At 38.6% G+C, this 17,250-nt stretch overlaps 1 protein-coding gene across 24 annotated transcripts in view; it reads left to right on the forward strand.

Moving 5' to 3' along the window:
- The first annotated feature begins 1,895 nt into the window (after positions 1 to 1,895).
- Positions 1,896 to 17,250, forward strand: part of TCF4 (transcription factor 4) — a 363,540-nt gene continuing 348,185 nt past the window's right edge. For 4 of the 24 annotated variants that reach the window (XM_015122035.3, XM_077975074.1, XM_077975072.1 and 1 more), the window contains exons 1-3: positions 1,896 to 2,416; positions 4,608 to 4,699; positions 6,350 to 6,422. In XM_015122035.3, coding sequence (XP_014977521.1) covers positions 4,628 to 4,699; positions 6,350 to 6,422 — 145 coding nt within the window. In that variant the 5' untranslated portion in view covers positions 1,896 to 2,416; positions 4,608 to 4,627. Of the gene's footprint in view, positions 2,417 to 2,987; positions 3,265 to 3,512; positions 3,702 to 4,607; positions 4,700 to 5,499; positions 5,895 to 6,349; positions 6,423 to 17,250 lie in introns of those variants that run through there. The other 20 variants (XM_028838245.2, XM_015122033.3, XM_015122032.3 and 17 more) reach the window with 9 other exon arrangements.

Genomic DNA, 17,250 nt, shown 5'->3' on the forward strand with positions numbered 1-17,250 from the left:
AGACCAGCCTGACCAACATGGAGAAATCCCGTCTCTACTAAAAATACAAAATTAGCCGAGCGGGGTGGCGCATGCCTGTAATCCCAGATACTTGGGAGGCTGAGGCAGGAGAATCGCTTGAACCTGGGAGGCGGAGGTTGCAATGAGCCAAGATTGCGCCATTGCACTCCAGCCTGGACAGCAAGAGCGACACTCTGTCTCAAAACAAAACAAAACAATAAAAGAAATTCAGCGGAATGAGGAATCTTAAAAACCTAAAAGCTAGAAGGGGTTTTATTGGATTATCTAATCTCTGGATTTTACAGCAAAAGACATTGACATTGGGCCTTAGGTCACAGAATGACTAGAGGTAGAATCAGTGGAATATTTCTCCTAACACAACGTTTGCGATCTTTTCATTACATCATCTAAGCAGAGCCTGTAGGGGTTAACTCTGAGAACTGGGGATGATGCTTGTGATAATGCAGCATAAAGTAATGTCTAAATGTAAGCTATGATTCTAAGATGGGAACACAGAATGGGGATGGAAGACAGGAATCTTCACCATGTATGAATGTACAGGAAACAACCAATAAATGCCTTTATTCTTGTTCTGTAAAAACTTACATGTAAATAAAAGATCCCCGAAATCGATCTGAACTCTGTTATTGCCACAAACTTTTATCAGAAAAATGGAGATTAGGATGTTCCCACTGCCAGATGGTATAGGAATATGGTTGAATGTGGACTATGATCACAGACGGGTTTCAACGGTGGGCTCTGTCACTCAATATAGTTGTGTGACAGTTAGGCAAGTTTGTACCACTTAGAAAACTTCTTCCCTGGGTCAAGCAACCCAATTTTACTTGCTTCTGTTGCCCAATATACAAAATAGGGTAGTAACACACACTCCATAGGGTTATTCTTAGGCTTAAAGTAACCAATATTTGTGAAATTATAAGAACAGTGTTTGGCACATAGTAAACATATTATATGTGTTACCTGTCGTTATTGTTACTTGCTTTTCTGTTGCAAGGACTAAAAGCTATTCTTCTGGAGTAGGGAAATTTCCATTTAAAATTCCACTGGCTAGGTTAGAGGTTTCAGTTGATTTAGCAATGAATTAGCCATGGAAAGGAATTATTCCTTTCACGGTGGCTTCATCTTTATCGGTATCCACTACAAAATTCATAAAGTGGGCATTATGTGCTTTTCACAGACCAGAAAACTGGCTAGAGAAGGTAACTGCTTGGCCACAAGCAGTTAGTTGAGCCAGTCGTGGCTAATGGTACAAACTACATTTGAGTCTACAAAGCAACAGATGAAAGTCTTCTCCAAGTGAAGACTTTCTGGACTTAGAAAGTCCTCACAATTCCATGGACCTGTAAGAAGATAGGGTGGAGTTCATCCCTCTTTCAGCCTAGGACCAACTTGGCTCAGAGGCCTTTTCCCATACCACCCAAGGCTCCCTGAGAAATCCGGCTCCACAAAGTGAGAGAATCCGGGGTAGGGCTTGCTGTGAGGAAGGTCGGCCCAGTCCTTCCCGAGCCTTCCTCAGGGAGACCTGGGGGGATCTCACTTCCCTGCAGAAGTCTGTGGAGTTTAATTTGTAGATTTATGCCGAAACTACACTTTTGTGTTAAAGAGCAAGGACGGCCAAGAAGCGGCAACACGAATAAGAGCGCAGGGAAATGGGGCCTGCGAACGACCTCGGCCTCGGGAACTCCCGCAGTGCCGCCCCACGCGCGACGCCCACCCGAGGACAGCCACCCGCCTCCGCTCCTGGAGGAGGCGTGGTCGACGCGTACCGCCATCTTGGACGCCTTTCTAGGAGCTCTGTTTACCACTCTATGGTCGCCCGCTCCCGCCCCGCCCCTTCCCAGTCATTGTCTGGAGGAGCAGCCGCGGCCGCAGCTCCTTCTCTTTATAAGCCCGCAGTTCCCGGATGTGAATGGATTACAATGTATCTTTCAGGGAAACCTATTATTATCAATGTGACTCCACGGGGGAGTCCATGGTGATGATGATGAGGAGGAGGATGATGATGATGAGACACCTCTAAACTTGGAACAAGTTTAATACTTGAGAGAAGAAGAAAAAAAATCACCAACAAGATTTGTTTGAGGAAAAATTATAACTATCCTGTGTTGATTTTTGTTTTTTATAAACAATAAGAAAAAGTTGTTGGATTTTTTTTTTAATGATTTCTTTTTTGGGGGAGGGAATTTTGTTGCAGTTTTATGGTGGAAAATGCAAAAACCAGAGCCAGGTGCATAATCTTGTAATCTGTGGATATCCCTGGAGCAGGACTGAGTACCAGTTAAAATACTTTTTGGGGATACACATGTGAGATACTAAGTACTTGCAGAAGATTTTTGTCTATCTTTTTAAAGTCTCTTTCCTTGGAATATTGTGAGAATATTTGTGGCCATTTAAGGTAACGTTTCAATTTGCCGTCAGAGTAAACTGTTTGTAATTGAATTTAATTTTTAAAATGTCGATCCCGATGTTTTATTAAAACAAAAGGGACAACCTATTAAATAATTGCCAATGGGAAAAAGTGTGTGCATGCATTTTGTGTATGTACTCGCACATCTAGCAATACCAGGGTTTGTAGAATGTGTTTTTTTTTTTTTTTTTTTTTTTTTTCCAAACACACGTTAAAATAGCGTATGTTGCATATACCGGATAAAGCACGCTTGTTATTACAAAACGATAGAATTATGAAGCTTAAATTTTATCCTAAAAAGTGATGTGAAAAAGTATGTTTTAAGAGCATGAAGGGCCTATAATGGTAAATGTTGAATTAAAAACTTACAGTGTTGGCGAACAGGGACTTAGCGTGCCTAGGAACTCAAGTGCAAAAACAAAACAACATCCACCCCCAAAAATTGTCCTTTTTTTTTTTTTCCCCCGAAGTTTGCAGTTATACTATTCTGTGACTTAAAAGGGAGGGGAAAGAAAGTGTGCAATTCAGATTTCGCCCCCAACGCAAAACTACCGAAACGAAAATCTCCCCAGGAAAATGTGGCTTGATTTATAGACGAAAAAGAAAAATATTGTTCCTCTTGGCAAAGTCTTTTTGCATCACGTGTATTTGCAGCCTAGTATAAACTTGCTTTGCCGTGTGTGGATGTGTGAGTGAGAGGGAACGAGAGTAAGAGAAAGAAAGAAGTGAAGGGATGTAAACTCGAATAAATTTCAAAGTGCCTCCGAGGGATGCAACGGGCAAAAACTGAACTGTTCAGGCTTCAGATTGTAACTGACGATCTGAGGAAAAATGAGGTGCTCGATGAATTTTCGTTTGTATTTTTTGGCGAGGCGGGGGAGGTGTTGAGATTTTTTTTTTTTTTTCCCTTGGGGTGGGTGCGAGGGGGATGCATCCTAGCCTGCCCGACCCGGAGCAAGTCGCGTCTCCCCGCCGGAGCCCCCCCACCCATTTCTTTGCTGAACTTGCAATTCCGTGCGCCTCGGCGTGTTTCCCCCTCCCCCCTTCCCTCCGTCCCCTCCCCTCCCCGGAGAAGAGAGTTGGTGTTAAGAGTCAGGGATCTTGGCTGTGTGTCTGCGGATCTGTAGTGGCGGCGGCGGCGGCGGCGGCGGCGGGGAGGCAGCAGGCGCGGGAGCGGGCGCAGGAGCAGGCGGCGGCGGTGGCGGCGGCGGTTAGACATGAACGCCGCCTCGGCGCCGGCGGTGCACGGAGAGCCCCTTCTCGCGCGCGGGCGGTAGGTACCGGCGCCGGCGGGGCTCGGCGGGGCGGAGGCGCCCGGCGGCGCGGGGCTCGGGCTCGGCGGCCCCGCACGCGGCTCCGCGCCTCCCGCGCCGCGGGCTCCCGGCGCCCGGCGCTCCCAGAAGAGACACCCCTTCCCCTCCCGCCGCTTCCCTCCCCCTCGCCGCCAGCCCCCCCGCCCCTCCCCGCGATGCCCCCTCGGAGGGACCGAGGACTTTGCCAGGGGCCTGACTTTAATTTTTATAACCCCTTTCTTTCACAAATTAGGGTGCTGGACAATTACAGGACCCGACCCTCCACTCCACTCCCCCCAACCCTGTCACCCCACCCCTCCCCCTTTGGACGTGTTTTCACTCCAGAGACGCTCATCTTTAATTTCTTGATAGCTACTTTGAAAAGCGGAGGGGAGTGGTGTGTGCGAGTGTGTGTGCGTGTGCGTGTGCGAGTGTGAGTGTGCGAGGGGGGTGGGGTGCAGGGTGGGGGGAAAGTTGAGACCGGATCGTTCTCAGTAGTTTCTCTTTTCTCTGTGATCCATTCATTTCTCGCTCTACCTCCTGTTGCATAAAATGATGCGCTGAAGAGCGGCTTTTTTTTTTTTTTTTTTTTCTCTTTCCCGGATTTGGTTTTACAGTGGATGTTACCAGTTTGATCGTCTCTTTGGAAATACAATATCGCTTTTTTTTTTTTTTTTTTTTTTTTTGCTATTGCTGCCTATTCCATCTTAAAAAAACAAAACCAAACCCAACCCAACAACAAGTCTCCCATCCCTTCCTCCTTTCCACCTTAATCCCACCCGCCCCCACGTCCCTACCCCCAACCCCCCAGTCTCCAAAAATCCGATTGTGTTTTCTCCAAGGATTGGGACTGGATTTTCTGATTGCGGTTATTTCCATGTTTCTAGGTTTGTGTGATTTTGCTAAAATGCATCACCAACAGCGAATGGCTGCCTTAGGGACGGACAAAGAGCTGAGTGATTTACTGGATTTCAGTGCGGTAAGAAAGAACGGTGGAAACTAACAACAGCTGTGAAAAAAACAAAACAAAAACCCAAACACTTCAGCTAGAAACCAGTAGGAATCCAAAGGACAGTAATAATTTTTAATTGGCTGAATCCTTGGTAAATATGAAGGTCTTTTTGACAAGTTTTTAACTATAATTTGGGGTGTGATGGAAGATTCAGGCTTTTTGTTTTTTTGAGTTTTATTACCGGCCTTCAATTCCCGACCCACTGATTACCCCAAATAATGGAATCTCACCCCAGTGGAAAGCAAAAATAGACACCCCTAAAACTGTAAACCACCCCTAAAAGTTGGCCATGTCTGAACATTGAGACTGCTTATACTTTGCACACTATTCTTCCTTTTATTTATTGTTTTTGGAAATGGCAAATAGAAAATAGGAGACCCAGTTGTCTCTTTAAAGTTTTAAGCTGATGATGCTTTGGATTAGTAGGACCTGTTAGTTACATCTTACCTCCTAGTTACATCTTTTCCTAGAATTCTTAAAACTAGTGTGGATATGCTGAGCATACGTTCTTTAGAACCTTTTGGACTGTTTTGGTAAATTTCGTAGTCGTGGCATCAGCACAAAGCGGAACTTAACACACTTGTGGAGTTTTACGGCTGTACTTGGTCCTTCTCCATCCCTCTGCTTCCCTTTCCTAAACCAAGTCCCAGACATGTCAGGAGAATGAATTCATTTTTAATGCCAGATGAGTTTGGTGTAAGATGCATTTGTAAAGCAAAATAAAAAGAATCCACAAAACACACAAATAAAATCCAAACCGCCTTCCAAGTGGGGCTCTTTCCTGCTGCTGCTGCTGCTGCTGCTGCTGCTGCTGCTGCTGCTCCTCCTCCTCCTCCTTCTCCTCCTCCTCCTCCTCTTCTAGACCTTCTTTTGGAGAAATGGCTTTCGGAAGTTTTGCCAGGAGACGTAGCCCTAGGCAGGCAGCTTTGCAGCCCCCTTTCTGCTTGTTGCACTTTCTCCATTCGTTCCTTTGCTTTTTGCAGGCTCTGACTCAGGGAAGGTGTGCATTATCCACTAGATACGTCGAAGAAGAGGGAAACCAATTAGGGTCGAAATAAATGCTGGAGAGAGAGGGAGTGAAAGAGAGAGTGAGAGTGAGAGAGAGAGAGAGTTTTGCTTCCAATTGCTCTCCTGTTAGAGACGAAATGAGAATTTAGTGCAGGTGGCACTTTTATTTTTATTTGGGTTCACGTATGACAGGCAAATCCTATACGAGATGGAAATGGACATTGCCACGTTTATGGCCAAGGTTTCCAATATAAAACAAACAACTTTCTTCTTCTTCTTCGTGAAACTAGTATTTTTCTAGAGAGGCTGCTGGCCTCCAACCTGAATCTTGATAGCATTATGGGGACTCTGTTTGTTCCAAATGTAGTAGTTCTGCTTGGCCATCTAATGAACCTGAGGAAAAAGAAAGAACAGAGTGATAATGGGGGCTGGGGGTGGGATTTGGAATGTTGTTTCTCTCTTAGTTTTAAGTTGGATGGTGATGTATTTTACTAAATAAACCCTTAGCATAAACTCTAAGCTGTTTGGTAACAGTATGAAAGATCTTTGAGGAGCTCTGAAGGCACAAATGTCTTATTTTCAACTGTAATATTTCTTTGTTTCTTTTAGATGTTTTCACCTCCTGTAAGCAGTGGGAAAAATGGACCAACTTCTTTGGCAAGTGGACATTTTACTGGCTCAAGTATGTAAATTCTTTTCTTAGTGTGAAGTTAAATGTTTTTGGCTGTTTATTTACTCAATTATATGTTTTTGGCTCTGTTGAAGTGTTCTGAAAAAGTCATTGAATTTTAGCCTATAATGATATGGTTATTGCATTACCCATCAGTGGTATATCTTACACAAAATGTTATCTTGTGCAATTAAAATTAGGTCTTTTTTTTTAAGTCAAGGAAACTCTTTCAAAATTCCATCACTTAATTTAAAAGCAATTTTCTAATACAGTTGTAATCAAACACATAAAGATAAGACCAGTGTTAACATGGGGAATAAATTAATGTTTCCTATTTGAAAATAAGGGGAAAAAATCTCTAACATTCATAAAATGGGAAAATCCCTTGTAAATAATATCATTTATTAGGTACTGTATACAATTAACCCTTTTAAAGAAATGAACACTTAGTTCTGCAAATGAATGCTATGTAGTAAACCATAGCTGTAAATAGCCTCTTGCTAATCTTAGAGGCTAAATATGAATTCATTTATATTTAAGATGCCCTTATTGATACTTTAGCTGTTTCTTTTCCCTAATGATTTGCTTGTGCAATGAATTTTTACTGTATTTAAAGTTGCAAATCTGGAAGGACTTTTACGTTTTATAAATGAAAGATCTTTGGGTGGTGCTTAAAAAAGACGCTAGCACTATTCACAAAGGAATCTGTGTGCACAGTGATTATCTGGCATCTAAGGAGGGGTTTATTACAGGGCTTTTTGAATATCTCTTATTAAAAGTGCAGAGTGAAAATATACATTTAAAATGTATTTTTTTTTAATCCAATGAATTTCAAATAAGAAAAAGTTATACATCGTTGCCTGCTGTCCTTTAAGTCCGAGGCTTAAATCCATTTATGCTTGGTAAACAGCTGTAGTATTTTAGGAGTTTTGGCAATGGTATGTAACAGTACATTAGGCCGAGTACTGTTCTTAAGTCAGACTGGTAAATGTTGACGTCTTTTAGCTGTGAGATGCCAGTGGAATTGTCTGTCAACTATGAATATAATTTAACATCTCTTAATATTCGTTTGGTGCTATAGCAACGAAAGAAGTTTGGTCACTTATGTGATTTGTGTAATTGTTATATTTTTATAAAACTAATGGCTTTTAAAAGTTGTTGCTTTCCAAATAAGTTCCTTCCCCTTCTTTGCCCACCTAAGTTTAGGGAATTTGTGTCTCTAACTTGTTTTAAAAAATGTGAGATGCCTGTTGTATTTTTATTTTAGTTTTTTGATACACATTGATTAAAAGGACCATTGACAGACAATATGTTTGTGTTTTACTATCCTGGAGCTTGTTATGTTTTCCACTTAGGGACTTGGGACAGTTTTTATATTAGTGTTATATCTTTAAATTTCTGTGTGGTATCCTCTATGCAACTTTTAAGATGGAAAATATGAATATGCATGTTTGACGTAAAGGTAAGGACAAGTATCTTTTGTGGGCAAATTAATTTTTCATGTTAGACAACATCAAAACTGTAACTATCTTTGACAGTATTTTTTTATGTCTTAACTTAAAAACGTGTATTCAGTTTAAATCTAAAAGTAGCTTATGTCAGGCACAGAGATAGGCTACTTTTAAAGTCAGTGCTAAAAAACTAGTTTGCAGTGTTGTGAAAACATACATTTATAATAAGTATGTTACTTTAGATATCATTTAATAAAGTAAGGTGTTTAGAAATACGAGATTGTGTTACATTTAAAAAGACAACTGTATGTCTGATCCATTTTCTATGTTCACATTTAAATAAAGTTCTTGTTGTGATGTTTAAATGTTTATAGAGAGTACAGGCTCCATAAGTTGAATATGTATTAATGCATTTTGGTAAGTGATCATGTATCAACACTTATACAGTTCTTAAGACAGTCTCTCTCTCACACACACACACACACACACACACACACACACACACACAGGTTCATGCATGCAAACCTGGAGAGGGACCTCACTCTTAGTAAGTTATGTTACACTACTTCTAATGCATACACAGTGATTATTTTGAAGGTGTGGAACTTGAAGTTACATTGTACCAGAAGTGGTGTTTTCAGTACCAAATGTTTACTTGTAAGGGTAAAAAATGTAGTGGTCTTTTATTCTGGCTGTCTGATTGAGAATGCAGGGTATTAATTTCATGTAGTATGGTGGTGATTATAATATATAAGGTACAGATTGGAGTGTTCAGTTTTCTTCTATCAAGATATATTTGAACACAGGGCTATTAGTTAAGAAAACAGGTTGTATTTCCACTTAAAAGAGTTAAATCTTTTTTAAAAGCATAACACATTTTAAAAATCATGAAAACTGCATTTTGCCCTTTAATTGGTAGGATCAACTAGGAAACTTTGGAGAGAGAAATAATTTTCTGAATTTACTTCAAGTTAATATCCATTGTCTTGAGTGGACTCAGATGTCCCTTTCATGGGTTGCTTTGAAACTTGGATTTAGGGAAAAAAAAGATCTCAAGTATAAGTAAACTGTTCCTATTTGAAAAATCAGCTATAGTTTTTCAAAGTGAGGCATGGCAATGATTCATGCTTAGAGTTCCCAATAGCTTTTGATTCCATTAATACAGGATGCTCCATAGTGATTTGCAATGTGAGAATAAAAATAAAGTGTAGCCATATTCCCTTTAATCTTTCATTTCACAAACATGGTTTTTCCTACCACCTTAAGAAATGGTGAGGCTGCTAGGGAGAATGGAATGTAACCTGAGCTACAGCCTGACATTCCCAGGGAGCATTTTTCACATGAAAGGCTTTTGTCAACCCAGGAAAGGACTAGCAGTTTTTGTTTGATGTTTGCAGGTGTTCAGCAGAAAGCACTAAAACAATTCAGCCATGATGGTTCAGAGCTTCGATGACCTTAACAGGGAAAATTGGTGGGCTCTGGAATTATTTTTAAGAAATAGTTGTAACCTATATGGTAACTTAAACAAAGGGATTTAATATCCGTTATATCATTGATCTTAAAACAAACTAAAAGCATCCACATGCCTGGATGATTGGAAAGTTATTCTCATTGAAAAGTAGGATGCCTAAGTTACCAAAAAAAGAAAATCATGTAAACAGTCTATAAGTTATTGATGAGTATGGGCTTAATTTTCTGATATAGCAGAAGGGCAGTTTATTTGGTTACCTTTGACTCCTGTGAGGAAAAGATAAACATACTAGCTTTGGCATCTTTTGAAAAAGTCATTTTAAAGTTGGGCCACTAAAATGATGTATTCTAAAGAACTTGTTAGATCAGGCCTGGTCACATCTGTTACATGTATTTACTGCAGGTCTATGACAGATACTACATCTTTCTCCGTTAGTTTAAAAGTTGAGCTTTTCCCCCTGTAATTGTTTAGTTTTACTGAAGTGTTCAGGTATTGTGAAAAGATTGTCAAATGAACGAGTGTTTGAACCAGAGCAGCATTATAAAACACACCACATCTCTGTAGTGGGTCATTTTTGGAAGAGGAAAGTATTGCCTGAAATTTATGTAAGTTAGCTAACCTATATCCACATGACACAAAAATGATATGCCAATTCAGTGAATTCATTGAGGCGGAAAAAAATCAATCCGGTGGGTAGTTTTGTATGATACAGAAAATTCACATGGTCACATCCTGAATTAATTTTGAGTTCATAGTGATGGCATGAAAAAAAAAATTGGTTTCCCCTTAAAGGTATTTGTTGAGAGCTGCTTAATATTGTGTGTGTGTATATAAGTGAGTGAAAACACCCTTAAGATCATAAATGGTATAATTCATAAGGGAGCTGTGGCTTTTTGTAAAGGGCAGAGTAATTTAACAGGTTAAAAGAAGTACAGTGGCATTAAACCCATTATGTTAGAATCATAGAATTTTGGGCATAGAAACCCGTTAGAAATGTTGCCCAGTGCCTTCATTATTACAGGCAAAGAAAACTTGAGGCCCAAGATAAGGAGTTCCAAACTGTGCTTTTTTATTTGTTATTTTAAAAAACAAGTTTTTATTTGCTGATTCTCTATGGCCCTGCAAATCCTTTATTGGAAATAATCGTGGTCTCACTGCTGTCTTTCTGTCATTTGTACTACATAATGGGGCATGAGGATTAGTGTGCTGATATTTGTGCATATAAATGCTTCTGTATGTGCATGTGCTTTCTGAAAACTTTTTTTAGGTTTGGAGCTGAATTTTGGATTATTGATCATTCTCTTTTGCCTGGTCTTCCCTGTGACTGTTTTGCATGATGTTGCGTAAAATAATAGTGTGGGTGAGCATGTCATAGTGCTTCTCAGTGTGTTGGAGAGGTGTGCTGTGTACCTTATACCTGTTGTATTTTTTAAATCCTCAAAAGAACCTAGTGAGATCCAAGGATTACTACTATTCTGTATTCATAGCTGAGGAAACTGAGACAGATGTTAAACAACTTGATCTCAAGGTAGCCAATAATGAAATTAGGTTTTAACCTCAGGTTTGTCTAGCTCAAAGTCCTGAGTTCTACCCACAGACACACACACACACACACACACACACACACACACACACACACGTCAGACAGCTCATTTTTTCAAGATTATATAGGCAAACAATGTGATACTGAGGTTTGGCATGAAATATTATCCATGATCTGTAGGGTAGATAGCATTTTAAAAAACATACCTAATGTAATGATGTAAACCATACCCATTATTTTTCTTGCCTTTGTATCCAAATAAGCTACCCTTCTAATTTATGACAGATTTCAATGTGACTAAATATGTCTTTCTCTTATCTTTATTAGTTTTACCAAGAAAATACAGTAGATATTTAAAAAGTTGTGCTTTCATTCTATTGTAAGTTGATAGTCTACGTGGATGCCAGTGAAAACATGTTTTTATGTAGCTAATCAATTCAGAATTTGAGGTAACCAAGCCTGATGTATTAATATGTAAAAAATAAGGATCTCTTGTCTTTAAATATAAAAAAGTTTTGCAATTTGTTGTTAGATCTTTGAAACCTAATATTCAAGAACAATAACCTAAATTCTATCTGCATCACGAAAATAAGCAGTTTTGAAGATTTGGTATATCTGTTACCAGACATGTGCTTAAAATGTTACATTTTCTAAATTCAGAAGGCAGAAGCAGTACTCTATTTGACACTGACTTAAGTAAATAAAATGCATTAAACAAGCGTGGGGATCCAAGAACTGTTGAAACTGAAATGCTTAACATTTTTGACAGCATCAGCAAATTATCCTTACCCTACTATTGTAATGAGGAAATCACTTAAATAACAGATGAACAGCCAAGTCACATAAACATATATAATAGAACTATGTAATGAAAGTTTATGCTGTTAATTGCTCGAATCTGTCTTAAATGCTTAGAATCATGGAGCAGTAAAGACTGTCATATAAACAGTTTTGTTTTGAGCTTAAAATTATTCCTTTTTGCTTTCATCTGCTATGATAAACAAAGTAATTTTGTAAGCTTTAAAGATCAAACATTTACTCCTAATGGTAAACTACATTTTATATTGGAAGTTTGCAACCTCGTCCAAGTCATAGAGTTGAGTCCTGGTGGCCCCAGGCCTGTGATTTTCAACGTTTAGTATTATGATGCTATTTAGATCTGTTCCCATAAGCCAAGATAACAGATCTTAAGTTGCCTAATAAGGAACATGGTGTGTTTTGAAATGTTCTTCAGTTTACAAGTCTGAAACCAAAATGTTCTTGGCCAAATCTTTAGAATCTATACGTATGTTGAATAAGTCAGATTTTATACAGACATAGCATGAAAATGAAGCTAAGTAGGAACAGAAAAATCTGCCCTTTCTTTATTATTATTATTATTATTATTTTTTGTATTTTATGAGCTATTTTTTATGGCCAGGTGTTCTTCCAAGTTAATTAGATAGTGCTAAGTATTAGAAAATGTAAAATAGGTTATAGGTTTTTTAAAAGGTTATTTTTGTTACTGGTGTGTTATTACTCTGGATAAAATTTTCACAACTGACCACCAGGTTTATTAGCTTATATGTGAGCTATCCATTTTGTACATTCGTGAGCCAGTTGACTAGGAATAAGGTGTGTGCCTGGGTTTTATGTGGATACTTTTGACCCGTATCTCTCCTAATACTTAGGAGAGAGATGTAAGAGAAATAATAATATAATCTTTGGAGAAGATTAACACTTTTTTATAAGTTATATATAGTTAAATATATATATTTATATTAGACTTTCAGGAATAGTGAAAATGTTGAAAAGGTTGTCATGTTTACTTTCATTTCAAAGATAAATAAGGGCCCAGTTAATCAGCATATCAAATACCCAGGTGTGTTTAAAATCAGTTTACGTGGATGAATTTCAGGGCTGTAAGAAAGTATTTTATTTAAAGGTGCAGCCACACGATTGATTGTTCAAATGGATGCTTTTGTACTTTTGTGTGACAATTAACATTTAATGAATGACTTTCTAGACTGGCATTGGTGGTAATTACTATATGTAGTTTATTAACTGCAATCCATTGTTGGATGTGCCTTTATTGATTTGTTTTGCAAGCACCCCTTCACACGTGCGGCAGTATTTGTGCAGCCGTATTTGTACGTTACTTTTTGAAGAACCTGTTCACTTGCTGATGCTGACATTGCCTCTAAAAATGTTAGTTTATAAATTCTCCTGTGCTAGAATGCCTCTTTGATCCGAGTAATTTTAGCTGAAATACAAAATCCATCAACTTTTCTGCTATAAAAAGTTCGCATTCAAATCCTCAGGGAATCCCAAAGTAATGACACAGTTTTGTGTTTCAAGTAAATACTTTATGGAAATTTACATTTACAAGATACTTTAGAGATGCTCTGTTATTTTTTAGGTAAGTAGCAAAGGCTCGGGAGGGTTAAAAGTCTTTTGCCCAAATCATGCAGTTGGTTATTGGCTGTAATAGGACACAAATACACATGTCCTGACCCTCTGGTCAAAGACCTCATACTGCTTTTAATTAAGGCTTGGACTCAATTCGATGGTACCAACTGTATATTTCTTAAGAAGGGGAAAACGTGTATAATCTACCATTTCTGAAAAAAATTATTAAAAACTGAGATTGTGAAAGATGGAAGTTGTCATCCAGCCCACTTGTCATCACGTGTTCTAATTTGGCCAAGGCAGTTGACAAATAACTGTTAAAATGTATTGTGTTATGAAAAATAACAAAGTAAGACCCATGATTAAATATCAGGGCTGTAATTTAATCTTGGGGGTTCTGGTGCTGTTCATAAACCATTTGGCTTTTTTCTGTAACAGATGACGTCAAAATCCAGCTTGATTGAATTATGACCCTGGGTTACAGCAGCACCTGCTGGTGCCTCTTTACTTCATGGCCTGTCAGCATTTCCATTACAAACTTTTTTTCTCTGACATTTTAAACTTCAAATAGTTAAACTGGACTGCTGGTTGCCATATAAACTTTCTGCTTCTTGGGAAAAGACCACTTGCTCAATAAAAACAGAGAAGGTGGTGACAAAGCCCCATTACAGGATACCCCTTAGAATGTTCTGCTGTGCTTTAATCTTCCATTCATTTAAACATTCTTTTGGGGGGTACTTAGCTGAATTTCAAGGCATCCAAATGGAAGGTTTTTAATCTCAAATTTCCCATGTGAAGACTTAAGTACAGGGTCTTTACAGAACTGGTAAAGTGCAAAAAGACCTAGCATCTATGCAGCTTATTGAAACTCTGGACGATCCAGTTTTCGTACAGGGTGTAAAATGCTAAAGAGCAAGCCATAAAAAACATGCACATTGGCATACCTTGTCAGTAATTGCTTTTATATTCACTTAAGATGAGTACAAATTGATAATGAATGGTCAGAAAAGTATCTTTACTTATATTATTATCTGGAGACTGGTAGCATAGCTTCAGTTTGTCCCTCGGGTTTTAATATGCTGGGAATGGAGATGGGATGTTGTTTGCGTCTAGCTAGCCAGCTTTTTATCTATCTAGTCTAATTCTGATTGATGGATCATCTAATACATACATCTAATACACTTTTTAGTACCTGCTATGCTCATATCTCCACGTTAGCAATTAGAGGACATAGAGGGCTTTAATAAGGAAGAGATCTTCTCTCAGAGGGCATATACTCTAACACAGGAGTGTCCAATCTTTTGGCTTCCCTGGGCTCCATTGGAAGAAGAAGAATTGTCTTGGGACACACAAAAAACACACTAATGATAGTTGATGAGCTGAAAAAAAAAATTTGCAAAAAACCCTCACGTTTTAAGAAAGTTTACGAATTTGTGTTAGGCTGTGGGTTGGACAAGCTTCTTCTAACAGGAGAAAATAGAAAAGTAGGCCGGGCGCGGTGGCTCAAGCCTGTAATCCCAGCACTTTGGGAGGCCGAGACGGGCGGATCACGAGGTCAGGAGATCGAGACCATCCTGGCTAACACGGTGAAACCCCGTCTCTACTAAAAAATACAAAAAAGTAGCCGGGTGAGGTGGCGGGCGCCTGTAGTCCCAGCTACTCGGGAGGCTGAGGCAGGAGAATGGCGGGAACCCGGGAGGCGGAGCTTGCAGTGAGCTGAGATCCGGCCACTGCACCCCAGCCTGGGCGGCAGAGCAAGACTCCGTCTCAAAAAAAAAAAAAGAAAAGAAAATAGAAAAGTAAGAATGTAATTAACATCTAGCATTGAGAAGACACAATCATGTGGGAGTTTAGAGAAATGAAAACTTACTTCTTTCACGGCGAAATTAATAACGAAGGGTTCAAGGAAAACTCAATTCTAATCCTTGAAGGAATGGTAGAATTTTGACAAGTAGGTAGTGAGACTGAGCACGCATATCAGGATCACTGCAAACCAAGCACAGATGAAAGAAACTGGAAAGAGTACATTAAAGAGATCTCCCAGAGAGAAGTTTCTCGGCTCTGCAGTGGAGTCAACTCTGGTCTAGACACATGGGATGATTTCCTGGCAAAAACTCCTGTCTTGGTTGCTGTTTATTTTCTTTACTGAGTTTGCATTTCATTGGGGGGTGTTACAGATTATAATCCAGTTCCATCCAAAAGTATATGTTTTTAATGGTAGTGTCGGGGTGGAAATCGAAGTTTTTGTGTCCCCAGTTCCCAAAATTCTTCCTACTATGTCACTCAGCAATGGAAACTTTCTTGAGCCAAATGAGGCTGCTTTGGAGAAAATTGTTCATGTAGCCAAATTCTGGAAATCTAGATTCTTTTGCAATGTTTGCTGGTAAGTAGCTGTTTCATATTGAGGAAGTGGTAGGATCTTAAAGCCTGCATCTTAAAACTAAACAAAATCGAAACTCACCAGTACAATTCAAGAGGGGTTTTCACATTTTTTAAAAAAGGAATACTGCTGTATTTAAAACATTTTACGATTGCAAAAATTCATCATTATAATTTTTATTACCATCACTGGCATCATCATGACCAGTGTCACATTATTTGGTCAAAAGCTGGAAGGGAAATGTGATAGTTATTGTTGCCATATTATATATTGAGAAATGTGTTTAAAACTTTTCTGGAGATATTGTGATCTTAGCAAAAACTGATGTAATATTTGTAAAAACGTTGTGGAGTGGCCAGGTATACCTTTGAATGAAACTGACCAGAAGTACACCACAAATAGAAAAATACGTGTGTGTGTATATGTATACCATCCCTTCCCCCAAATATTGTTGAGATTAAAGTGTCTTTCTCTCTGTGACCTGCAAGTATTTTAATGTAGCATGTGTGTCTAATTTCCATAGTGAAGCCAAAAATTCAAATGGTAGTTGATATTGGCTTAGGAAGAATTTATTAATGAATAACTGTGTTTGGTATAGAGTAAAAAAAAATTTTTTTATGACAAAGAGGATATTCTAGACTCGTGTAAAAGATTACAGTTAAGAACCTATGAATTCCTCAACCTTTGTCTTCACTTTTCAAAAAGTAAGGGATTTATATTGGAAATATTTTGCAACCCTGCAACCTGAAACTCAAAGCTTTGGTAAGCAGGTGGTAATAATATTTCCAGGTTGACTATACAATTTCATACATAACCCAGTTTGTAAGTTTGAAAAGAGATAAAACGATGTCAGTTTTAATGCTTGTTTGAATAATTTTTCTTTGTTCTGTGCCCTCTTGGACATCATTGTCCACTGATGCCCCAAACCATTGAATGCTTCTCTGTTCTCTTATGGCCACAGTGATTCTTCAATCTAGTTACTTCTAACTGCAAGATTAATTTTCTTCTGACATCTAATTTTCCCGTGATTTTATTAACATCATATTATTCTTTTTCCGGCTCATTTGGAATGATTTCTCTTTTATATGGGGTGTACATTTGTAGTGTCCCACTTGTAAGGGAATTCTACACTTTAATCCTTAGCAATTTTGCTAGAGTTGAATAAGATGAGAGATAGTCCATAACTATTTGAGGCTTGATTGTTTAAAGGAAGTGGAAAGCTTCAGAAAACTGAAAGCATATGAATGCATGCCATGTTATTATTTTTTCAGTGTGAATGTATTTCACTGGAGTAACGATAGAATTTTTAGGAATTATTACCTTTAATTTACTTATTTGCACGTTCATTCGTTCATTCATTCATTCATTCATTCAATCAGTAAAAGTTTTTTTTTTTAGAGCCAAGATACAAGTTTCAGTGCTAGAAATTATGGTGCTACAAAGAAAAACAGATTTCAGCTTCGGCATTGGGACATGATGTTGCAGTTGTTAAATGAAAGTTCTACAATAATTCAAATAAGGTACTTTTAAAATAAATGATGTTGGCCAGGCGGGGTGGCTCATGCCTGTAATCACAGCACTTTGGGAGGCCGAGGCAGGCGGATCAT

The sequence above is a fragment of the Macaca mulatta genome, chromosome 18 (genome assembly GCF_049350105.2).
Source record: "Macaca mulatta isolate MMU2019108-1 chromosome 18, T2T-MMU8v2.0, whole genome shotgun sequence".
NCBI classification, from domain to species: Eukaryota; Metazoa; Chordata; class Mammalia; order Primates; family Cercopithecidae; genus Macaca; species Macaca mulatta.